The following is a 22,425-nucleotide window of genomic DNA, read 5'->3' as shown; positions in this document are numbered from 1 at the left end:
CCCCATTTTGTTAGTTGAACCCATCCATCCCCACGAGGAGAATTCCCGTCAATTCAACCCAACAGGACGGAGCGTCGCAGCCCAGAAACTCAATTCCGGGGCCATGACTCAAGTATCCATTGACTTGTATCATCACCTCAGTATTTATGCTTTGCAGTAACTAAGTGTTTTTCTTGCAGCCTAACAATTGTGAACGTCTGTTTCGTTCGTTATACCGATTACGCTTGTACGATACGATAGACCAACCGTAGTGTATTGTGTTGGTTAGTATGGTACTTGCAGCCTGGAGTGCTAGGCAACCTTCCAGTTCGGCGGATCTCCTGCCGACCCGACTGATTGACTTAGCTTCCCAATCCGGAGGTGGTCCACGGTGGCCGGGGCATGGCACATTCCCCGAGCGAGTCCCGAAGCGAGAGGTGAATTGTCGAGTCGGGTATATGCGGGCTTGGTGTTTTGGGGTCCGCCGAGAATATCCAGCTTGGCTGATGTTTCGGGTCGGGTTCGTTCTCGATGCCGAATGGACAATTCTGATATGATAGACCACTCAAGGTTTCTCGAACACTGTCAGGGTAACTGGTAACCTGCTCGGCTACGATGCGATGCTAACTTGCCGCGCGGGAAAAGATTACACTCATGTGCTGGATGGAGTTCCGGTGGGGCTTTTCTCTGTTATTGGAGGGTGGTGATGAGTGTACGGTTGACTGGTTGAGTAATTTGATTAAGATGAGTGGCGGGTATCGGTTCCTTAGCGATGTCTCCTGCAATCTTCCTTCTGGTTTGTGGCTCTGTGATGGATTGAGGCTCGGGCAAATCGTGGCATGAGTGATGATCATGAGTCTAACTACTAAGTTAACCAATGCAGGAGATGACTAATTATGCTCGTTCTGTAAGTTAGTCCCGCCCGGGGAATCTGGTAGTTTCGGAGGCGACCCGTGACCGTACTTACTTCGGCCCCAGTTGCAGCTAAGGTATCCATCCGACTCGGGAGTGTGATTTGACGATGGTACGATGGTACTTGCTACAGGATCTCGTTCCTGCTCCAGGTCTTACTGCTGATGGGTACGGTCATGAAATCCGCTGTCGGTAAAGCATATACTGCACTGGACGTGCTGTGCACTGATCGCGTGTTTGAGAGGTTGATAGAAAGAGCACAGCCGGTTTCGCTACTTGTGAGCACCCGGGACAAGCTGCGCGCACCTTTGTCGATCTTCTGATCTGAATGCTCTGTGCTTCAGAGAAAACTCTGCTGTTCCTAGCCTTCTGCTGCACCCGAGAGAGATTTTCTCAGCTACTATGCTCGGATAACCGCTTGTCACTTGGGATCGAGTCGCCTATAACTATAACTAAGATAAGGCGGAGAAGCCATTGACCAAACTCCACTGATGCGGATCGATGTTACGATAGGACGATCACACGAAGTGAGTCCGCCTTTTGGCGCAGGGTCTAGTGTGTTCGATTCCACATGAAATGAAGAGAGCGCGTGCTCATTACACAGTGAAGGTAGATGAGAGGCAATATTCGTATGTTATCACTTGTTGGGATTCTCCAAGACGAATTCACAATGCTCATGGCAAAGCGATTCACTTTTCCTCAGTTCCCTCCCGCTATCTACCAGATATACCTATAGCGCTGTTGACCGTCCCGCTCCTCGGCCTTCTTGGCCCTTTTATTGAGGAGATGGAGGTAGCCGGCCAACAACGACGTCAACACAATCCCCGCCGCGGCGAAGGACGAAAGCGTGATCCCACCGGGCCGATACTGGGGCCCGTCTGAGGTGGGAAAGAAGTAGGAGCCGTAGATGTTGGACGAGTTGCCGAACAGGTTCACCAGCGCGTACACGATGGCGCGCTTGGTCCGCGTGCGGGGGATCGTACTCGCGATCCACGCCTGCACGACGTTAAACGCCGAGTACGACCCGGCGCACATCAGGAACATCCCGACGTATCGCACCGCCGTGGCGCGCGACGAGATGACCATGATGTTGCCCACGATATCCACGCACAGGGGCCAGATGATCAGGATCGCGCGGTGGTTCGTGCGGTTCGCGATCAAGGAGTTTCCCAGCGCCGTGAAGAACCCGAAGACGTACACGGGAGCCGTGATGAGGAGGGTGATTGTGTTGTCGAACCCGAGGGTTTTGACGATGGTCTGCAGCAATCCATTAGAGTCTGATTGTCCCGGGGGGGTGGGGGGTGGGGTTGGATCCTGACGTACGGGGAAGAAGTAAGTCCAGCTCTGGGAGGTGAGTTGGCAGATTTGGATTGAGATCAGCATCCATGCCTTCGGGTCGGTGAGGGCATCTCTCAAGCCCTCCTTGACGGACCCGTTCTCATCGACCTCATCGTTGGCCGCGCGCGCCAGGCGCCATTCGGCGAACCGCTGCTCCTGCTCGTTCAGCCACTTGCGCTGCCCCGAGCGCGGGAAGTCGGGCAGAAGCACCACCGCCAGTAGACCGGCTACCATCGTGCCCGCGCCTTCGATGATGAAGAGCCATCTATGTTGCTTTTATTAGCATCGTCGTATGTCATTGCCTCGCTTTATCTTAGAGGCAACCGGACAATCACTCACCTCCAGCCAGCGAGACCGCCTTTTCCATTCAGCCCATCCATGATACCCGCGGCAAGCAGGCCGCCAAACCCGTTGGCCACCGTGTTTCCGCAATACACCAACGCTACCCGCACGGCGATCTCCGATGGCTTGTACCAGGAACTAATCAGAAGTCTATGCTGAGGGGTCAGCCACACTACAACAAAGCTGTCATGGGCAGGATACATACAATGCTCCGGAGAAGAACGGCGATTCGGCGAACCCGAGAAAGACTCGCACACACATAATCCCGGCAAAGTTCTTGGTGGCGGCTGTGCAGAGCGAGATGCCGCCCCAGATGAAAATTGCCGTCGGAATGTACCGCGAGGGCTGCAGGCGGGTGAGGAGAATGTTACTCGGGACCTGACCCAGCAGATACCCGACGAACTATGGCGAGGATTTTATGAGCATATTGACATGCAAGGTTGACACATTCGAGTGCGACTTACCATAATGGCCACTGCTGTCTGATATTGGGTATCCGACAGATGGAGGTCCTCCTGCATCCCCCCGAGACGGGCATTGGCAATGTTCGAGCGATCGAGGATGTTGAAGATGAACAAGAGGAATAGTGATGAAATCAGGTGGATATCAATCTTCCGGACCACTGTGCGGGCATTAGCTTGTCCAGACTCCAGCATGAGAAGGAAGGTCAATGGTGCAATCAAACATTTTTTCTCTAGTGCCTGTGTCTCTTCGGCCGATAGTCCTTCGAAGGACTCTGATACCCGGTCATCGTACGGTTTCGTGGTCGATTCTACATGGAATGATGATGCTTTGTCGACATCCGCCATGTTGCTGGTTCAAGAAGGTATGGAAGATTTGAGCCTCCACAAATCAGATGGAATGACTGGGAATGCAAAGAATCACGCGAGAGCAATGAGCACAAGTAGTCGGGTCAATCGATGAAAGAAATATATAGATAGAAAAACATGCCGGCCTTGGTCACAGCAGAAGGGCATTTACACAGGCACCGACTCAATGGACTAGGGCTTATATACCTTATTTTGGGTAGTATAAGGACACATTTACCCCGGTTCTGATGAGTGCCGCATCAGACAACAACCCGGGGAAATGCGGGACTCGCAATTCGCTTAGCGGCGCATGCGGGGGAAACCCCAGACGCGGGACATTGGCATCTTGGGTTCGTCCATCTCCGCTCTCCGCTGGTCATCATTCAATACGAAAAGTTTAAATCTAGTGGAGTTCATCCTTAGTTCAGCGGATATGTCACTGCTAACAAGTTTTGAGACTGAGCAATGTATTGCACCCGATATGAGCAAGAAAATATGCTTAGACCCAACTCAATGGCACGGGTACCACACCCCATGTGGGATGGACATCATCTATCTGAATGCCATCATATCTGTCGATCTGAGCTAGAGAGTCCTGTCACGAGTGCATAGAGGCAAGGTCGGCACCGAAACCCGGATCAGATATTTGCCCCGCCCAACTTACCCCTCCATCTCCATCTCCGCTCATTTTCCGCGGAGTTTCCGACGCGTATCCGGCGCGTCGGGTTCTTCTCCACGCGGGAATGCTCCCTAAGCTTTGAAGCTTGGATCAGGTTAGACTTCAGTAGTCGCTCAAGTGACTCCATTTCCGCATGGGCATGAGCTTCGACCGTATCCCCACGGGGAGCCTGCCCCACGGGGGAGAGTGACGGTAGGATCCGTGCGTCATATCCAAGAGCAGCCCTTGGGTTGCTTGGGGTCTCAAGCGTCCTATGCTCCAGTCACTCTGGTCAATGGGGTTATCCTATACGCGGGAATTTTACTACTGCCCTTTTCTGCTCAATCTACCATTCAAACTGACGCTGAAGATAGTCGGGCACCATGTCCAAGAGCCTTGCAGACCATGTCGAGGATATTGCCAATCAACCTATCCAGAAGGGCAAACCGGATATATCAAAAGAGTATCGAGACCCCAACTCCATCGACCCAGTAGTACGGGCGAGGGTGGTGCGGAAGATCGATTGCTTCGTGATTCCCTTCATCTGCATCACTTACCTGATCACGTACATAGACAAGGCGATGCTGGGATATGCAGCTGTCTTCGGGTTGAAAGAAGATCTGCACCTGAAGGGAGATGAGTATAGCTGGCTAGGTAAGTTGATCACCTCTCTAGCCACTTCATCCATACTGACTTGAAGAATGACAGCGAGTATGTTCTATTTCGGATACTTAGCGGTATGTCAATCATCTCAAGTTTCTGCCTAGGCACATGGCTGGTTTGCTGACATGATGCAAACCCACAGTTCGAATCTCCATCGAGTCTGGTGATGCAGAAGCTTTCAGTGCCGAAATGGCTCGCAGCGAATATAATCATTTGGGGTGGGATCACAATGGCTCTCGCAGCATGCCATGGGTTCCAGAGCTTTTTGGCCCTGCGGTTCCTGCTAGGAGGCTTGGAATCGTGCTCCACTCCGGCCTACCTTCTGATCACGGCTACTTGGTATACGATCGAAGAGCAGCCCATTAGGATCGGATGGTGGTCGACCTTTCTGGGCGTAGCCAACTCCTTTGGTGGTCTGTTAGCGTTCCTGATCGGGCATATCCACGGCTCTCTCGCGTCCTGGCAGTACCAGTTCATCATTCTTGGCGCAGTCTCGGTGGGATGGGGAGCCTTCATGATGTTCACGCTGGCAGACGGGCCGTATGATGCGTGAGTCTGTTTTGCACCGATGCACGGTTGTTTCTTCACGCTCACGCGTCTCTCCTTAGTTCGTGGCTGAGCGAAGAAGAAAAGCAAGTTGTGGTCAGGCGCCTTGGTCCCGCCCATTCGGGGGAGCCTGTGCACGAGATTAAGCGGTATCAGATCTGGGAAGCACTGACTGACCCCAAGACGTGGCTGTTCTTTCTCTGCGGCGTGTGCACCCAGGTCGTGAACGGGGCCGCCAGCAACTTCGGTAGCCTGATCATCGAGGGATTCGGGTACTCAAACCTCGTGACGACCCTCTTCCAGATCCCGTACGGGATGGTCATTCTCGTCTCCAACGTCTCCGCGATGTATCTCCAGCGCTGGCTGCCCGGCCAGAAACGCTGCCTCGTGGCTTGTCTCTACGTGTGTCCGGCCGTGGCAGGGGCAGTGGGACTGCATACGATAACCAGGACGCATTCCATGGCGTTGCTGGTGTGTTACTGGGTGAGCTATTTATTATACGGTCATTCCACACCGCAAGAAAAAGAAAAAGAAATGCTAATGCTATCTAGTTGACGAGTACATACACCGCCTCGTTCGCGATGATCATGTCGCTCATCACGGCCAACACGGCGGGCGCAACGAAACGGTCGACGGTCAACGCCGTTTTCTTTATCGCGTACTGCGTGGGGAACATTGTGGGTCCGTTCAGCTTCAAGAGTAACGAGGCACCGGCGTATACGTCGGGCATTGTGACGATGCTAGTGGCGTACTGTGTGGAGATTGTCCTCCTGCTTGTCTTTGCGGCTTACATGGCGTGGCTCAACAAGCGTAGGGATACGGTCGTGGCTGCTGAGGGAGTGCGGTTAGATGATGCTGCGGAGCAGGTGGATTTGACGGATAAGGAGAATATGTACTTTCGGTACTCTTATTAGCTATAGGGTCCGATTGTTCTTATGGGCTAAGGAGAATGGTCGTGTCTCATATAAGTGAGGTATTCCTGTTGGGTTGGAGGAGGAGAAGCGTGCGCATAGTAGAACTGTCATGATATGCTTCTGTTGGTCGAAACAGGCCGAACACGACAACACTTGTATTTCTAGCAGAGACTACGATGTCAATGCTTGTTCTGATCTCATAGCTACTTACCGTAATTGCCATAGTGGCAAGACCCACCTCCTTGCCAGTGAAACCGAACCGAGTATCAAAGCGGAGGCTAGCTGCTGTACCTTGGAAAATAAAAGCGGGGAGGAGTTGGGGAGAAGAAGCAGAGAGTGGGATGGTGGATTGGCTCTCGCCGCGTTCCATGAATTCCGCTGCGCGCTTTTCCGTCGCAGTTAGGGCTGCGGGGGGCGGAAATCCGACCGCAGACCGCCCACCCACTTACTCTTTTCGGTTGCGGAGTGAGTATACTAGGTACTGTACCTATCTACCTAGTACATACATTACCTCTGTGAACTCGACGCTCCAGCCAAAAAGTTATATTGCAAGGCCCCCTTCCCCACGTCAATTCGATCTCCAACAAGCATTTTTTTTTTCTTCTTCTCCCCCAACCAGTCACCATGTCCCTCCCCACGCACTTCACCCTGAACACGGGCGCCGCCATCCCCGCCGTCGGCTTTGGCACCTGGCAAGCCAAGCCCCTGGAAGTCGAGCAGGCGGTCGAGGTCGCCCTGCGGCAGGGCTACCGCCACATCGACTGCGCGGCCATCTACCGCAACGAGACGGAAGTGGGCGCCGGCATCCGCAAGGCGGGCGTGGCGCGCGACCAGATCTTCATCACGGGCAAACTGTGGAACACCAAGCACTCGCCCGAGGACGTCGAGCCCGCGCTCGACAAGACCCTGCAGGACTTGGGCGTCGAGTATCTGGACCTGTATCTGATGCATTGGCCTGTGTATGTGCCCTTCGCCTCGGCCTCAGCCCCTCCCCCTCAGCCCCTCCCCTCCTCCTTCTCACCTCCTCCTCCCCACTCCCGCAATCAGCAACGCCCCACACTAACACACAGACATAATGAGAGTATAGGGCCTTCAAACCCAGCCCCAAATGGTTCCCCCTGGACCAAAACGGGGTATTCGAGCTCTCCCCCACCGACCCGATAACCACCTACAAAGCAATGGAGAAGCTCCTCGCCACGGGCAAGGTGCGCGCGATCGGGGTGTCCAACTTCACGACGGCGCGGCTCGACGACCTGCTGGGCAAGGTGGAGGTCGTGCCCGCGGTGAACCAGATCGAGGCGCACCCGTACCTCCAGCAGCCGGAGCTGCTGCAATACTGCCAGCAGAGGAACATCCTGGTGGAGGCGTACTCGCCGCTGGGCAACAACCAGAGCGGGGAGCCCCGCGCCGTCGACGATCCAGTCGTGCAGGCGGTTGCGGAAGAGGTCGGGTTGGATGCCGGGCCGGTGTTGCTGAGCTGGGGCGTGCAGCGCGGCACGGCCGTGCTGTCGAAGAGTGTCACCCCCGCGCGGATCCGGGCGAATCTTCACGTCAGACGGCTGGGGGAGGAGGTGATGCGGAGGCTGGATGCGCTCGAAAAGGGGAAGAGGTTTAATTTCCCCGCTAGGTGGGGGTGTGATATCTTTGGGGAGGTCGGGGAGGATGCGGTGCGTCGGGCTGCGGTGGAGGCTGCGGAGGAGAATTTGGTGAAGTTTAATGTTTGATTTTGGTCTTGGTTCGTGCTTGATAGACTTTGTTTTGATGGATGGAGGTACTTTCATAGACGTGTACTGCGGTTGCTAGCTATTCTGGTTGTTTGTCGGTGGAATTGACAGGTTAAGAGAAGCTATTGCTTTGCAGGGTAACGTGTAGATGCTTCATAAAGTACAGTTCTACGAGACAAGTTCCGTAGGGAAGGGATTAGTCTTCATTGGAATTTTGACACTATTAAGCTATTGAGCTTGACTGAATAATCGAGCAATATCAGGCGATATTAGTAGATAAAACATGCTTAGTAAAGCCCCCTTCATCCTCATACGCCGTGCGCCTGTTCGTCCGCGCAATATCACATGCAAATCCCCTGCCTTCCATACAATCACTTCAACTCAGCAGACGACTGGCTACCCCGACTGTCCGATCTCAGTCTTTTATCCTCCTTCTTCTTGAAGATATCCTCTCTGTTCGGCAGTGATTTGGTTTCAGGGCTGTCGACGACACGAAGGATATCACACAGTCGGGCGAAAGTCTCGGATGATATTTTGTTACGTAGAGACCAGCCGAGAATATCAGTGCGGAACTGAGAGATGGGGTCTGCTTGCTGTATTAGTAAAGTATCTGTTTCCGGATTTGAAGGAGGGCTACCTCGACTGGACTGGAGAGACATTGGAGATGAGTCGGGGAAGAAGGATGGGTAGAAGCAGAGGAGGGGCTCGAGGCTTGTTTATCGGTGGCCTTTTCGTCCAAAGCTGCTTCATTGGACTTCTCGTGGGAGGGCATGTTATCGGTGATTGCGTCGTCCGAGCGCATTCTTTCAGAGGACATCTTGTCAGAGGACGCTTTTTCAGAGGACATTTTTTCAGAAGACATCTTGTCGGAGGACATCTTGTCAGAGGACATCTTATCAGAGGACCTTTTCTCAACCGAATTTCCGTCGCAGAGCAGTTTCTGGACAGGTTGCCTGGTGGATGGTTGCTTCTTGCGGTACTCCTCACGAGCGAACTGGCCCTTCGGGTGGTTATTGGGCCGCTGATTCTTGGGTTGTTGGTTCCTGGGTTGTTGATTCCCGGGGTGCTGATTTTCAGAGTCTGGTGTTCTGGCAGAGAAGGTCGTGTTTGCGACGGGGTGTACGTGAACAGACAGGTTGTGGAAATGCTGAATGTTGACAGTCACCTGATTCACACATGTGACATTCACAGGCGGCTCGCGACTCCTTGAGTAAGTGAAGCGTAGCTTTGGCGGTGGGGCGGTGGCCCAGCTGAGCAAGGCCCATTGAGCGGAGGTTCTTCGAACCGCTAATTATTGTGAGGGGGGCCGTCGAAGTCTTCGCCATCAAGCTTGTCGTCATCGAAGGAAGGTTGATCTGAGTATTGATCATTAGAGGGTGACTCATCGAAGGACCGATCATCGAAGGGTGGCTCTTCCGAGTACTGATACTCGAAAGATGGCTCATCGAAGTATCGGTCATCAGGATACGGCTCATGACAGTACTGATCTCCAGAAGGCGGTCGATCATAGTACTCTTCTCCATAAGATGGGTGGTAGTTGGATGGATCATAAGCTGGTTCTTCATAGTATGGGTCTTCACAGTCTGGCTCATCGTAGTGCTCGTCATTGGAATATGGCCCTTCATAGTAAGGGTCGCTATAATCCGGCCCATCGTAGTATGGATCACTTTAATCTGGCTCATCATAGTACTGGTCATCATAGGACGGCTCGTCGCAGTCATCGAAGGGCTCGTCATCGTAAGACATCCTGTCACGGACTGCTCAGCTCTGCTGAGTGTATCAGTTGCATAATAGTCGGAGATACATAAGCTTTTTTCATAGAACAGGCAGAGTGTAAGAGGGCCGATACGGGTACGAATGAGTGGCTAGAGTCAACTACTCGACATAAACGGCAGTAGCGATGCTTGTCATTGGCGTTGTTAACGCCTTTCTTCAGATCAGGTGACTTGATCTATGAATAGAATTGTCAGCGTAGTATAGCTTGTATGGATAAGTCTGGGGTGTTTTCCTGACTTGGGTTATCTATACCGGTACGTATTCTTGAACATCATACCTATATTCTCAACATCACATTTCCTCGTACGGACTCGAAAATAGTATACACTACATACAGAAGTATCCTAGCATAGATGCTCACTTACTAGTAGAGCATAAAATGCACCTGCTTTTCAAAAATCATAAACACTTGAACAGAGAGTACATGGACTCCATACGTCGTATCGCTTGTCCATCTTGCTTATGCCGTGCTAAGCTATCGACTGTAGATAGCTGTTGTATCAAGTGTGTAATGACTAATCTAGGACATATCCATGCACAAATTGACTGAGCTGATCCACGGACACCACGTGACATACCAGCCCAGGGAGAGAGCGGCAGCGGCAGCAGCGCGGCGGCACTTTGCGGAAACCATGGCGGAAAAGCAGCGGATTTCCCCACGCCTCGGTTGTTGGTTTTCCTCCAACCCCTCCCTCCTCATTCGAATCCACTTGCGCACATCCCATGACTGCAATGTCTCCACCTCAGCCTTGGATGCTACGACCGCGGGGTACATCTCCGAATTGATCCTCTGATGCAATCGGTCCGGAAAATGGCCGACCGACAGAATCCGGCCAAAGTCCTGCGGCCATCCAGGTACCAGGACAATGGCATAAGATAGAAGAATAAACGTACCTCTTGCCTCACTCCATTTCTGTCATTTTTGTTGCAAACCAAGCACTCATCATGGCATCTGCAGTATTACAGTCTGTGGTTCCAACGCCAACTCCTTCACCTCCAACCAGTCTGACTCCCGTGAGCGTTGCTTCGCCAGCCACCTCTGTCAATGAGCTAGATAGCTTGGAAGAGGAATTCGACACAATAAATCATCTACTTCAGACAAGAGCAAAAGGACGTCTTGGTCATGAGCCTATTGTTGCCTATCCGTCATCTGGCACCAACTACGTCTACTATAGCCCCCAACAGGTGAACCGCACGTTCACCCGTGAATAGCTTCTCAATCGCTAACACCAGATTCATTAGCTTAATACCTTTGTCGAAACAGCAGCAGTTCATTATGCCAAGACCATTCCCCAGCGATGTTCGTCCGAAGACCCAGTTCAGGTGGTCGGCTTGTTGGGCCCCTCGGATTTTGAGTACTTGATTACATTGCTCGCTCTTTCAAGACTAGGACATACGGTGCTCCTGCTATCCACTCGCATTGCCGAAGATGCCTACGTCAGCCTCGCCGAAAACACCATGGCGTCATATCTCGTCGCCCACACCACCTTCCTCGCCATGGGTGATAAAGTGGCACAAAGAACGGGCATCAGCCTTCAGCAATTACTGAGCCGTGAAGACTATGACAACACTACCACAGGTACAGTGGCGCTACCATCAGCTCATCTGGATGGGCAAATCGAGAATAAGCATGTTTGTTGGATCATCCATTCCAGTGGCTCAACAGGACATCCCAAACCCATATACCAGACACATGCCGGTGCTCTCAAGAACTACGCCAATAACTTCGGCTTATGCGGATTCATCACCCTGCCCCTCTTCCACGCTCATGGAATTAGTTGCTTGTTCCGCGCAGTCCACTCACAGAAACTCATATATCTTTACAACGCCGAGCTTCCCTTGACCGCCACTCATCTTCTCACAACCCTCCAGGAGCACCAAGAAATCCAGGTCCTTTACGCCGTCCCATACGCTCTGAAACTGTTATCGGAGTCACCTGAGGGTCTTCAGGTGATGGCTCGGCTAGAGCTGGTGATGTTTGGCGGTTCGGCTTGTCCGAAGCCTATCGGTGACAAGCTGGTACAGAATGGAGTTCGCCTCGTGTCCCATTACGGTACCACCGAGACGGGCCAGTTGATGACCTCCTTCCGCGAACGTGATGACCTGGACTGGGACTTTGTCCGCCCTGGTCCAAGCTTATTGCCATATGTTCGTTGGGAGGAGCAGATGCCTGGCATTTACGAACTTTGTGTCCTCGAAGGCTGGCCGTCTAAAGTAGCCAGCAACCGACCGGACAATTCATATGCTACGAAAGACCTCTTCGAGAAACATCCGACAACTCCTAACGCCTGGAGGTACTACGCCCGTCTGGACGACACACTGGTGTTGGAAAATGGCGAAAAGGCCAATCCCCTTGTGATCGAGGGTGTTGCCCGCAACGACCCAAATGTAGCTGAGGCCATTGCGTTCGGAGCAAATAAGCCTCGTCTGGGTCTATTCTTGATACCCGCGGGAATTTCTCCTTCTAAAACCGCAGAGGAGCTCATCGAGGCTGTGTACCCTGCCATTGAGCGGTGCAATGCAGAGTCCCCGGCCTACGCCTACATCTCGCGGGACATGGTCAAGGTGCTGCCACCGGACGCAGAATTTCGGAAAACGGATAAGGGCACAGTTATTCGCTCAGCCTTTTACCGAGACTATCAGGATCAGATCAACGAAATTTACGATACCGAGGAGGCTACAGGGGACCAGGTTCTTGAAGGGGCCGATCTTCTCGCATTTCTTCGGGAGCAACTGCTCGCAGTTGCACCGTCTATCGATTCTTCCATACTTGAAGAACAGACCGACTTGTTCAGCTTGGGCGTGGACAGTCTGCAGTCCATCCGACTACGCAGCGCTATCATGAGAATGCTCGATCTTGGGCAACAGAAGTTATCTCAAAACTTTGTATTCGAGAATCCTTCCCTCAAAGCCATGGCCGATGAAATCACTCGTTTGCGTCTGGGCCAAGAGCCCAAAGCTGAGATTCCGGTCGAAGAACGCATGCAAAGCTTAATCGAGAAATACAGTACCGACTTCAGAATTCACACTCCTGTTTCGAGGGAAGACGAGGCTGAACATGTTGTTGTGACAGGGGCCACAGGCTCACTGGGCGCGCATGTCATTGCTCAGCTAGCCGAACGCAAGGATGTCCACACCATCTATTGCTTAGTCCGTGCTGAATCTCGCTACTCAGCTCTCAAGCGAGTTCGTCAGTCACTACGAGCGCGGGGACTGTCTCTCGCTCAAGCTCATGCCGCTGAGCACAAGATAGTCGCTCTGCCTTCAAACCTCTCAGACCCAACTCTAGGTCTTGATGGAGCGACTTATGAGCAGTTAGTGAACTCAGTAACGGCTGTCATGCATTGCGCATGGTCTGTCAATTTCAACTGGTCCCTGGAAAGCTTTGAGGCGAGCTGCATAGCAGGCACTCGGCACTTGCTGGATCTCTGTCTCAATGTGCGCAGCCCCAAGCCGGCGCGCTTCTCATTCTGCTCATCCGTAAGCACTGTGGCCCGAACTCCAGGCAATTGGGTTCCAGAAGCCCTGCCCGAATCGCTCTCTTACGCACAGGGAATGGGTTACGCTCAGTCTAAGCTTGTCACGGAGCATATCGTCAACCGTGCAGCTCAGTCAACGGGGATGACGGCTCGCGTTTTGCGATCGGGGCAAATCATCGCGGACTCTGTTCATGGCATCTGGAATGCCACCGAAGCAATCCCTATGATCTTCCAAAGTGCGGAAACGATCGGAGCTCTCCCACAACTAGATGATATTCTCTCGTGGACTCCCGTGGATGTGTTGGCAGCAAGTGTTATTGACTTGACACTTGCGCCGGTGGCAGGGGATGTACTCAATGTCACTAATCCGAATCTCAATCACTGGGGGCTAGACCTCCTTCCGCTCCTCCGCCAGGCTGGTTTAAAGTTTGAAGCACTGTCTCCCCGCGACTGGGTCCATCGTCTTCGGCAATCAAATCCAGATCCCAGCATCAATCCACCTATCAAGTTGGTGGAGTTCTTCGCCAGCAAGTATGACAAGGGGACGCCTAGCCGGGTTCTTCTCTACGACACTAAGAAAGCCCAAGCGGCTGCCCCGGCGTTGCGTCAGGCCAGAGGGCTTACACTCGAGCTGGTCGATCGATTTCTGTCATATTTCCGCACCCAATGGGCAAAGTCGGCTCCAGAAACACCCCGGGAGGTTGTTGTGCTGACTGGTCCTTGCGGCTGCGGCAAGAGTACTGCCGCCCAGGCTTTGGCGCAACGGTTTAATATCCCCGTTATCGAGGGCGACGACCTGCATTCCCCAGCGGCGCGTGCCAAGATGGCAAACGGGACTCCTCTAGAGGATCAGGATCGGTGGGATTGGCTAGCACATATTCGCGGTGCAGTCATGGATCGGTTGCAGCACTCGACCGCGCCCGCCGTGGCAGTGACCTGTTCTGCATTGCGCACGGCTTACCGCGATGAGCTGCGACGCCTTTCGGATTTGTTTGATTTCCCTGTCAGTGTCACATTCGTGCTTCTTTCGATCCGTGACGGGGAGCAACTCAAGGAGCGAGTAGCCGCTCGTTCGGAGGTAGAAGCACACTACATGCGAGCTACAATGGTGGACTCTCAGCTGAACACATTGGAGAGCCCGGGTCCATCGGAAAGCGATGTGATTGTCCTAGACTCGAGTCGCTCGAAGGAGAAGATGATTGAGGATGTTGAGAAGACTGTTAAGGGAATCCTTTCTGCATAAACTCTGGTTAGAATAGAGCTACGCATATACAATGTTCAAATCTGAGACCACGTCTATTCACTAGTGTACATCAAAATGATCCTTCTGTTAGCGCAGCATTCTTCATCTATGAGAGAGTTGATGATCGACATCAACTCACTTGAAAACCGCCAACTCCTCTCGAACATTCAGACGCGAAATCCCCGGCAGCAAATCCTCCCTGAATCGTACCAGGTTTTCAAAGACCATGACCACGTCCGATCCCCCAAACTGGATAAGAGATCTCATCTCCTTTCCTCACCCATTGGCCCTCATGCACGGTCATCACCACCGACGAGATCTGTGCCATCCCAATCAGCACCACCGCCACCCGACCAAAATCCTCCGTCTGGATCACAATCACTCCCCGCGTCTGACACCATTGACAGCCCGCATTGTCCGGGGCATCGAGGATGCGCGGGCCCTTACACGGCATCCTGTCGCGTCTCACCTCCTCCTTGGCATCCCTCCGCAGCCCGCGATCCGGCCGCAGGCCCCGCCCTTCCTTCTTCTTCGCGATCTGCAAATACACCTGATCCTGAATATTTCTCACTTGCAAAATCCTCCCGGAGACGGGGGCATGCTGCCGATGATAATCCGCCGGCCCGAGACAAGCATGCACAAAACTGCCACCCCCGAACACCTCCCTTGCCCTGGAGATCCCCTGCAACAGCCGATCAATCGGCCACACCACCGACTTACAATCCACCATCGCTGCCGTCACCATGGTCGTGGTCGGGGGAACCATCACCTCCCCCGCCCGAGTGAGGGTCGACCACCCCTCGACCACCGCATCCGCCGCACACACCACGACCGGCTCCTCCCCGGGCGCCGCCACCGGCCGTACGGCATCCACATCCTTCCACCGCCGCCCAAACCAGTGATTAAACGACCGCCACCCGCCCGCGGGCTCCTCCCACCCCCCGGCCTCGCTGTTGTAGTGCTCATTCAGATAGAAGGTATACAGCGAGGCCGCCGACTCGCGGGAGTGGAGGAACTGGCCCTGCTGGCGGGCAAAGCAGACGAGCCAGTAGCTGAGCCAGGTGAGGTCGGCGGCGGAGGTGGTGGGCTGGAAGGGGGTCTGTCAGCCGCGCAGCGCGGGCTGGTCGATCACCCAGTAGAAGACGACGATCTTGTTCAGGAGCTCGTCGCCCATGATGGTCACGCGCGGCACCCACCGGAGCAGTGCGTCGGCGAAACAGAGGAAATCGTCGAGCGAGCGGATGCCCTCGCGCGCCATCTCGTGGGCGCCGCCGTTGTGCGGGTACAGCGCCGTGTTGATGGCCGTGCGGTCCCGGTCGCGGATTAGGGGCTCGACTGGGTGGTAGGTTGTTGTTGCTGTGATGGTCATTGTGTTTGGGGGGGAGGGGAGGGGGGGGGATTTGAAGAATGATGGATGGGAATGATGGTCGGTCGGTTGACAGGAATTAGGACCAAGGGAGATTTAGATCAACAGATTTTGGAAAAAGAAAAAAGACTGGCAGGCTTGTATGCATTGGATAGCAGATGTACTGTACTGTACTGAACTCTGTTGCTGTCTATGATTCATGTTTGTTGTATCTCGAGCTCCGGACCTAGGGCCAGTGTACTTTTCGATTCACATCCGAGTTCCACCCAAGGCCAAGCGCGCTTTACCCCCCCCTGAAAGCTTGTATCCAAGTGGGTCCTACTTTATCTTTATAGGGGCAGGAATTCTCGAGAACCATAATTGTGACGTCCCAGGTTTGCTATCCGAAGGAGCCGAGATATTCTTCACACTACGGGTTACTCCTAACATGACTCGTGATACTGCGAATAGGGTTTTTTTCTGTGGAATGTGTAAGTATCAGCATACGAGATCCTAACGAAAGACAAGACTCTACCTGAATAACTGAAAGGCTTTGAAGTACGGAAAAGACAGTTGTAGCTTCCTTGAGGCCATGGTAAAGCCAGGCCGCTCACCGCCCGCCACAGCACGCTCCGTGGCTGAACTCACCACACATCCACATCCCTGACACCAGTCTTCAAAAGCCATCTGATTCCTTCCAAATCTGCGACCCAGCATCCCAGCCGTTCTCTCGGGGATCCTCCGAGCAGCCTCTTTGATAGGCGTCGCTGATATTGAGCTTTGCAGAGCTCGCCCACGTCGACCACCCCACGCGAACAACGCTGTGTGCGATTCCACCATCTTGGCGACGGCGAGCATGAAGAGGCATATTATGACTGGCTTACGAGACTGATAAGCCGTGCTTGTGATGAAGTAAGTAGGCGAAGGTGCCAGTGTTCAGTCCTGTCTCAAGACCTAATACCAACAGCACCGGTGGCAGCCTCGCGTGGGTATTCTACTGCCTCGCCACCCACCCCCAGAGCCAGGACGCCATCCGCAGAGAGTTAGCCAGCTTCCCAGACGGTCCCGACGCGGACTACGACCAGCTCCCCATGGTCCACGCGGTGGTCATGGCAGCCGTCCGCCTGTACCCGGGGTTCACGTTCCTGCTCCGCAAGGCCATCCGCGACACCACGATCGGGGACCAACTCATCCCCAATAACACGTTCGTGGGGCTGTGTACGCGCGCGATCAACCACGCTGAGCACCTGTGGGGGCCGGATGCCGCCGCCTTTCGGCCCGAGCGCTGGCTGGAGCGATCGGCCGAGGGGCCCGGGCTCTTGATCAGTCCGCTCGGGGGCGCCCCGGCGTCGGAAGGGACCTCGCCCTGGCCCAGATGAAACGGCAGATCGCCGTGGTGGTGCGGCGGTTCCGTCTGGAGACCGTGGGCCGCGTTGAGGAGTTTCGTCCGTGCGGGTTGTTTGCAGCCACTCCCCCCGCCGGACCTTCTGGTTTGGTTCACGGAGCTTGAAGGGTAGTTAGTAAGTAAGGGATTTCGGCGACACCAAATGAAATGGCTGGCCTGTCTGGCGGACATGACAGTGGCGCTATCGGTGGGCTAGTAGGAAGGATGTAACTAATAGCCACTATGCAAAATTCGATTGCGCTGGTACTTTTCCTGGTCTTGTGATACTTATTTCTTCCGGACCGTACGATTCGGGAAAAGCTTACTTTCACCATGGACTATGTCGACGCTCTAGATAGACACATATTTATCTCGACACCGAGTCATCAACTCCGCCCACTCTCCCCCGAAAGCAAGCCATCGCTCTCCCACAAACCAAGATCGAACAACAGCCCCGACTGAACCAAGTCCCCCTCGGACCACAAGGGCGCCGCCCAGGGATCATAACCCACGGCGTCCGGCAACCCCTGCACTACAGGCACCACATCCTCAGCCCCTATCCCTCCCGATAGATACGCCAGCTCATTCGCCATCAAGCTCGTAAACTCTTCTGGTGGCAACCAACGACGCGCGACTAATTTCAGGAGCCGCATCGCACGGAGTGCCCACACCCACGCGGTGCTCATCTGGGACAGGCTGTGCATGATGTACAGGAAATGTTTCTTTACTCGGGTCTTCACACCGGGGCTCGGAAGGGTCCAATTGCACAGGTGGATGAGGCCTGCGGTGAGGCAGGGGTGGATGACGGAGATGGTGGCCGTTCTCTTGAGACGAATCATTAGTTGTGAATGCTTGGATATAGAATTATGATCTCAGCCAGCGTACCAGGGAGTAATGTTTCTCAACCTCTTTCAGGGTCGCCGTCAACGCTTCGGCGGATCGGGTACATTCTTCGAGGTGGGTACAATCCACACCCCTTTGATTATCGGCCTGTGGAGAGCGTGTCTGCCGTGAGATGAATGGACGATGGAGGAGGATGTTCAGACCGTGATAGTGGATGCTAGGTAATGGTCTATTAGCTCTAAGTGGGAACTTTTGATCCAGTGGAAAAAGAAAAGGGGGGCATGCACTGGAAATAATAAATATGCACGGCTAAGGGAGTACCCAAACCAGAGGACGGGAGTCGCATCACACTTGGGATCCGGTCGTAGAACGCAGATAGCGCTACCGAGGCCTTCAAGACGATATCTGCTCTGTGTTCGCGGGAGATCATCGGGCTCAGCGAGTAACTATGAAAGACATGAGCGGTATTCCAAATGTATTTTGCCCTCCGCCTGGCGGCTTACATTTCGTCCAGAGGACCAGTGACCAGCCTGAGCATCTCGCATGTATATCGGAAGTTGGTGATAGAGTAGCCCAGGGGCAGATGCTGATCTGATGGTGACTTCAAAGATTCTTCCAAACCCTTGAATTCGACATCAGGCACGATGGCGGGCAAAGGGGTGTGAATGTCCCGTTCGATGCATGCGCTCGGCCGACCCAACGCAAGGCTATAAAGTCTGCTCGCTTTGAGTCAGTACGGCATCAGAAATGGGGGAAGAAAAGAAAGAAAGAAAGAAAATTCGAGAAGCAATCTAGTTAACGATTGACTAGGAAGAACTAACTTTTCAATCATGTAGCATCCCCACCAAGCGACCGACCGAATCTCCGCATCTTCAGCCGGAAGACGACCAGATTCCACCCACGGACGAGGGTCAGTATGGAGACCCAAAGTATAAGCCATGCGCACAGCCATCCCTAAGACCAGTCATCTATCAGCAGAGACCCAACAAGTCAGCCCAAAAGGTCAGCCCACCAATATACGTCCACCCCGCCGGCTCAATATCCAACGCCAACTCCGCCACCGAGATCAACGCAGCGGCCACCACCGTCGACACCCGGGGCGCTTCCATCTCTTCAAAGACCAGCTGTTTTGCCTTGGCAGCAAAGCCAATCCCCGCTGTATATGTGCCGAAGTCTTGGGACAGGGCCGGCTCATCCGAATACCGAGCCGCCACCGCCAGCATCGCATACAGCAGAGTGGGCGTACAGTAATCATTGTCCCGGCGTTCATAGCTCCGACGCCAGGCACTTTCGTGCAGCAGATACTGCCATGGATTTTGCCACCGCCAGAACAGATCCAACAGCGGCCCCTGGATTGCGGGGCCGACGTCGATCTCCTCGACGCCGGGCCGCTGGCTTCGATCGGCGGAGAACTTCAGCAGATGGTCGTGGCACCGTTCGTCGAGCTGCTCGGATACCATCGCCAGGTTGCTGCGCGAGTCGAAGAAGCGCAGCTCCTCGCCTTCCCCGAGACTTAATCCGCCGCATAGGTCGACGAGTTCCTGGACCGAGTCTTGGGGCATTGAGAGGTGGGTCGAATGGTGGCCTTGTTGATGATGAGGAGGAGGAGGAGGAGGTGGTGGTATGGTACCTGGGGAGAGTGGTTCCCGTCCTTCGTACTGCGCGACCTGTCGTTCGAGGCTTTCTATGCGCGAAAGCAAGGACTGGATATAGCGCTTGCTTGGTGGTCTGCCAGTCTGGTCAGATGTTGGCTGTTATGTAAATGATTGTATGTGGTGGTGATCATGATATTATACTTGCGCTTCTCATCAGAGTGCCGATATTCACAGGGCTCCTTAAGTCTCGTACATCTCGAACAAGATGGCTTCGCTCCGTCGCACTATGTGATTTTTTAGGGACCTTTCATAGTGGGACGATGGCGGTACTGACTTTGACACGTCTCTTTCGACACGCCTGACATGCTATTGATACCCGCTGACGGGAAGTCATATTGCGAGCGGCTGGGTCTATTTTGATGAATGCACCAGATTTTGAGATTAAATGCCATTGAATTTCCACTTTGTGGTTAGCCGTCGGCACATGGGCGATACCCAGTAATTATAGTGCTGTAGTAGTGTAGTGCAGTGGTCTGCCTCCCTGTGCCACAGATGTCGGAAGCTACGGCAAGCTACTCCGTACTCGTGCCGACTTTCAATCCCCATTTCCATGGTATTTCTGTAGCATTTTGATATATTATAGCCTCACCGCCCAACAGACCGCTTTCCCCTGTAACTGAACTGACCTAACATAAAACTCATATACAAGATTCCCTAATAAAGAGCCCTAATGTAACAATACTTTGGGCCTAAAATAGCCTAAGACCCTGATAGCCCTAATAATCCTTACTGAGGCTAGGCGGGCTTAACAAGATAACAAAGTACTGCCCGCAGAATTGGAGTTGTTGCAAATTGGCACGACCGATCGCGGATAATGCCCTTCCGCCCTCTCTCCAAACTCTACTGAGGAGCCCCACCGACCCAGTCTTCTCAGTGATACCTCTCCACCACCCACCCCAGCTTTCCATCCCAACGGGCCTCACGATCCTCGAAGAAGGGCTTGAAGACCGAAGCGACCACCGTACCCGGGTCGAACTTTGGCTGATATCCTTCAGTGCCCGGGCTCACCACCCGCCCCGTAATCAGCGGCATCCCCACCAGGATCTTGGCCTTGTCCGGCAAAGCCTCGGCGAACAGGCGACTGAGTGTCTGCGACGCGGCCTTCACGGAGGACAGCGAGGCAAAGATGGGCTGCGGCTCCTTGTCTAGAGTGCCACCCGTGACAAGAAACAGGGGCCATTCGCCCTGGGCCACGCGGTCGACCCGGGCATGGTTTTCGCCAGCGAACCACTGACCCGCCACCAACGTACCGACAGCGGAGATCTTGAAGTCTTCTTGCAGCTCTTCCGGCCTTGTGCTGGTGATATCCGTGACGGTGACGCGGGCCGCGTTGTAGCACAGGACGTCCAGCGTGCCTCCGAGTTCCTGGAGACACCAGTCGAGCGCTGCGGTCAGGCTTGCAGGTTCGCCCGCATCGGCCGTGCGGTAGAGGACTTTGGCCGCGGGGCTTTTCTGCGCTTCGCGCACTTCCTTGGCGATAGCTGACAGGTTCTGCTCGGAGCGGGATATCAGGGCGATGTTCCATCCGAGGCTTGCCAGCCAGAGGGCAAGGGATTTGGACATGAGGGAGCCAACGCCCACGATGATGATGTTGCGGTTCTCGCTGATAGTCATGTTGATGCTGGGGAAAAGGTGGATTCTGAAATGCCTGGTGATAAAAGCGAGAATGTACAATCGAGAGGTTATAGTTTAGTGTTCTCGTGGGACAAGGTTGTCCAGTGCCCTGTCGATGAATGTGGTTTCGAGTGCGGTTCAGAAAATGTAGTGTTGACAGGCCCGAGTCCCTTGATGTAACTTAGCCAGGTGCGTGCGGACCCTTTTATCCGCGGTTGATGAAAAAATCTTCAAAAACGCCTGTCTACAGTCGGGGAGTTTTTTCATCGAGATAATCGACATTCTTCCGTTGAGTTCTGCTTCGTAATGTCAAGATCCACAAGATTTATCACGCATCCTCTTTTAAACCAATGAAACACAGTTGACCGAGAGCACGGAAGGGCATTATCCAGGCCAGCAAATCCCGCGCCCCGAACCCAAGGCCCAGGATCAAAGATATAGATAGCCTTCGTAGCAGCCATTAATTCCCTAGTATCACCTCAGTGAGGTCTTTTTTCTTTTTTTTTTTCCTTTTTTCATTCTTCTTCACAAAATGACCATCCTACATTTAGTCCTCTTCCGATTCAAACCCGAGATTTCTCAAGGCCGTCGGCAAGCCGTAAGAGTGCTATCGACCCACCTGTGACCTCTTCTGACGTATGCCAGTTTCTCCAAGAGTTCATGGCTCTTTCTCAAAAGTGCAAGGATGAGTCAGATAGGCTGTATATCAAAAGTATACGAGGCGGAGTGGAATGTACCCCAGAGTTGTCTTCAGTATGATGCCAGAGTGTCCAGCCTCGCATGCATACGAGTACTGATAAATGCTGTAGGATTATAGCCACATCTTCATGGTTGAGTTTGACTCTCTGCAGGACCGCGAGTTCTATAAGAATGTGGATCCTATTCATGCCGAGTTTGCTTCGCGAATCATCCCACTCCTGAGCTTGACGATCATGGCGGTGTTTGAGGAAAGTAACTTCGTCGGCTTATGGGGCTTTTGAAGACCTGCAAGGAGATGTATTGTAATAATGGGATCGTGGAGTGATCTGGTTGAAAGGTGCCTCTGACGCTAGTGAGATATCTTGTAGCGGAAGAGCAAATGACATCATGTCACATTGGCAAATGTATAGGTAGGTACTGTATGGTTTCCAGAAAGGATCGCTTGTGTGATATCGCTACTGATAACAGCATTACAGTGCTCTAACAACTCGTAACCAATCGA

At 53.5% G+C, this 22,425-nt stretch overlaps 12 protein-coding genes across 12 annotated transcripts; 5 read left to right on the top strand and 7 right to left on the bottom strand.

Moving 5' to 3' along the window:
* Positions 1-1,411: 1,411 nt before the first annotated feature.
* BO95DRAFT_88640 (MFS general substrate transporter) lies at positions 1,412-3,846 on the bottom strand. Its single transcript, XM_025592313.1, has 6 exons — positions 3,257-3,846; positions 3,036-3,193; positions 2,777-2,973; positions 2,569-2,721; positions 2,215-2,494; positions 1,412-2,148 (listed from the first exon to the last, which is right to left on the bottom strand). The coding sequence occupies exons 1-6, from the start codon at positions 3,378-3,380 to the stop codon at positions 1,609-1,611; spliced, it is 1,452 nt and encodes a 483-aa protein (XP_025443835.1). The 5' UTR covers positions 3,381-3,846; the 3' UTR covers positions 1,412-1,608.
* A 458-nt stretch (positions 3,847-4,304) lies between these two features.
* Positions 4,305-6,265, top strand: BO95DRAFT_88636 (MFS general substrate transporter). Its single transcript, XM_025592312.1, has 5 exons — positions 4,305-4,692; positions 4,747-4,775; positions 4,844-5,250; positions 5,310-5,730; positions 5,799-6,265. The coding sequence occupies exons 1-5, from the start codon at positions 4,422-4,424 to the stop codon at positions 6,159-6,161; spliced, it is 1,491 nt and encodes a 496-aa protein (XP_025443834.1). The 5' UTR covers positions 4,305-4,421; the 3' UTR covers positions 6,162-6,265.
* A 520-nt stretch (positions 6,266-6,785) lies between these two features.
* BO95DRAFT_452047 (alcohol dehydrogenase NADP+-dependent) lies at positions 6,786-7,885 on the top strand (the record flags this gene model as incomplete). Its single annotated transcript, XM_025588123.1, has 2 exons — positions 6,786-7,120; positions 7,249-7,885. The coding sequence occupies 2 exons, from the start codon at positions 6,786-6,788 to the stop codon at positions 7,883-7,885; spliced, it is 972 nt and encodes a 323-aa protein (XP_025443833.1).
* A 194-nt stretch (positions 7,886-8,079) lies between these two features.
* BO95DRAFT_88621 (uncharacterized protein) lies at positions 8,080-8,867 on the bottom strand. The gene is made up of 2 exons (XM_025592309.1): positions 8,523-8,867; positions 8,080-8,471 (listed from the first exon to the last, which is right to left on the bottom strand). Exons 1-2 carry the CDS (start codon positions 8,775-8,777, stop codon positions 8,301-8,303), a joined length of 426 nt encoding a protein of 141 aa, XP_025443832.1. The 5' UTR covers positions 8,778-8,867; the 3' UTR covers positions 8,080-8,300.
* On the bottom strand, positions 8,803-9,737 carry BO95DRAFT_88623 (uncharacterized protein). The gene has a single exon (XM_025592310.1). The coding sequence runs from the start codon at positions 9,619-9,621 to the stop codon at positions 8,959-8,961; it is 663 nt and encodes a 220-aa protein (XP_025443831.1). The 5' UTR covers positions 9,622-9,737; the 3' UTR covers positions 8,803-8,958.
* Positions 9,738-10,388: 651 nt separating this feature from the next.
* BO95DRAFT_513298 (NRPS-like enzyme) lies at positions 10,389-14,401 on the top strand. Its single transcript, XM_025591601.1, has 2 exons — positions 10,389-10,846; positions 10,904-14,401. Exons 1-2 carry the CDS (start codon positions 10,607-10,609, stop codon positions 14,381-14,383), a joined length of 3,720 nt encoding a protein of 1,239 aa, XP_025443830.1. The 5' UTR covers positions 10,389-10,606; the 3' UTR covers positions 14,384-14,401.
* Positions 14,402-14,600: 199 nt separating this feature from the next.
* Positions 14,601-15,752, bottom strand: BO95DRAFT_462334 (phosphatidylserine decarboxylase; the record flags this gene model as incomplete). Its single annotated transcript, XM_025588904.1, has 2 exons — positions 14,601-15,470; positions 15,516-15,752. 2 exons carry the CDS (start codon positions 15,750-15,752, stop codon positions 14,601-14,603), a joined length of 1,107 nt encoding a protein of 368 aa, XP_025443829.1.
* Positions 15,753-16,116: 364 nt separating this feature from the next.
* BO95DRAFT_88548 (uncharacterized protein) lies at positions 16,117-16,694 on the bottom strand. Its single transcript, XM_025592308.1, has 2 exons — positions 16,264-16,694; positions 16,117-16,208 (listed from the first exon to the last, which is right to left on the bottom strand). Exons 1-2 carry the CDS (start codon positions 16,584-16,586, stop codon positions 16,172-16,174), a joined length of 360 nt encoding a protein of 119 aa, XP_025443828.1. The 5' UTR covers positions 16,587-16,694; the 3' UTR covers positions 16,117-16,171.
* Positions 16,391-17,378, top strand: BO95DRAFT_441437 (cytochrome P450). The gene is made up of 2 exons (XM_025586174.1): positions 16,391-16,640; positions 16,696-17,378. Exons 1-2 carry the CDS (start codon positions 16,636-16,638, stop codon positions 17,105-17,107), a joined length of 417 nt encoding a protein of 138 aa, XP_025443827.1. The 5' UTR covers positions 16,391-16,635; the 3' UTR covers positions 17,108-17,378.
* Positions 17,379-17,414: 36 nt separating this feature from the next.
* On the bottom strand, positions 17,415-20,109 carry BO95DRAFT_410603 (Zn(II)2Cys6 transcription factor). The gene is made up of 8 exons (XM_025584187.1): positions 19,885-20,109; positions 19,752-19,834; positions 18,968-19,683; positions 18,777-18,909; positions 18,459-18,671; positions 18,243-18,401; positions 17,998-18,172; positions 17,415-17,936 (listed from the first exon to the last, which is right to left on the bottom strand). Exons 1-8 carry the CDS (start codon positions 19,942-19,944, stop codon positions 17,499-17,501), a joined length of 1,977 nt encoding a protein of 658 aa, XP_025443826.1. The 5' UTR covers positions 19,945-20,109; the 3' UTR covers positions 17,415-17,498.
* Positions 20,110-20,443: 334 nt separating this feature from the next.
* BO95DRAFT_441434 (NAD(P)-binding protein) lies at positions 20,444-21,504 on the bottom strand. Its single transcript, XM_025586173.1, has one exon. The coding sequence runs from the start codon at positions 21,222-21,224 to the stop codon at positions 20,481-20,483; it is 744 nt and encodes a 247-aa protein (XP_025443825.1). The 5' UTR covers positions 21,225-21,504; the 3' UTR covers positions 20,444-20,480.
* Positions 21,505-21,733: 229 nt separating this feature from the next.
* Positions 21,734-22,204, top strand: BO95DRAFT_513294 (Dabb family protein; the record flags this gene model as incomplete). Its single annotated transcript, XM_025591600.1, has 3 exons — positions 21,734-21,822; positions 21,870-21,977; positions 22,034-22,204. Exons 1-3 carry the CDS (start codon positions 21,757-21,759, stop codon positions 22,202-22,204), a joined length of 345 nt encoding a protein of 114 aa, XP_025443824.1. The 5' UTR covers positions 21,734-21,756.
* Between the last annotated feature and the right edge of the window lie 221 nt (positions 22,205-22,425).

The sequence above is a fragment of the Aspergillus brunneoviolaceus genome (assembly GCF_003184695.1).
Source record: "Aspergillus brunneoviolaceus CBS 621.78 unplaced genomic scaffold BO95scaffold_22, whole genome shotgun sequence".
Lineage (NCBI taxonomy): Eukaryota > Fungi > Ascomycota > Eurotiomycetes > Eurotiales > Aspergillaceae > Aspergillus > Aspergillus brunneoviolaceus.
This window is presented reverse-complemented; position numbering and strand designations above follow the sequence as displayed.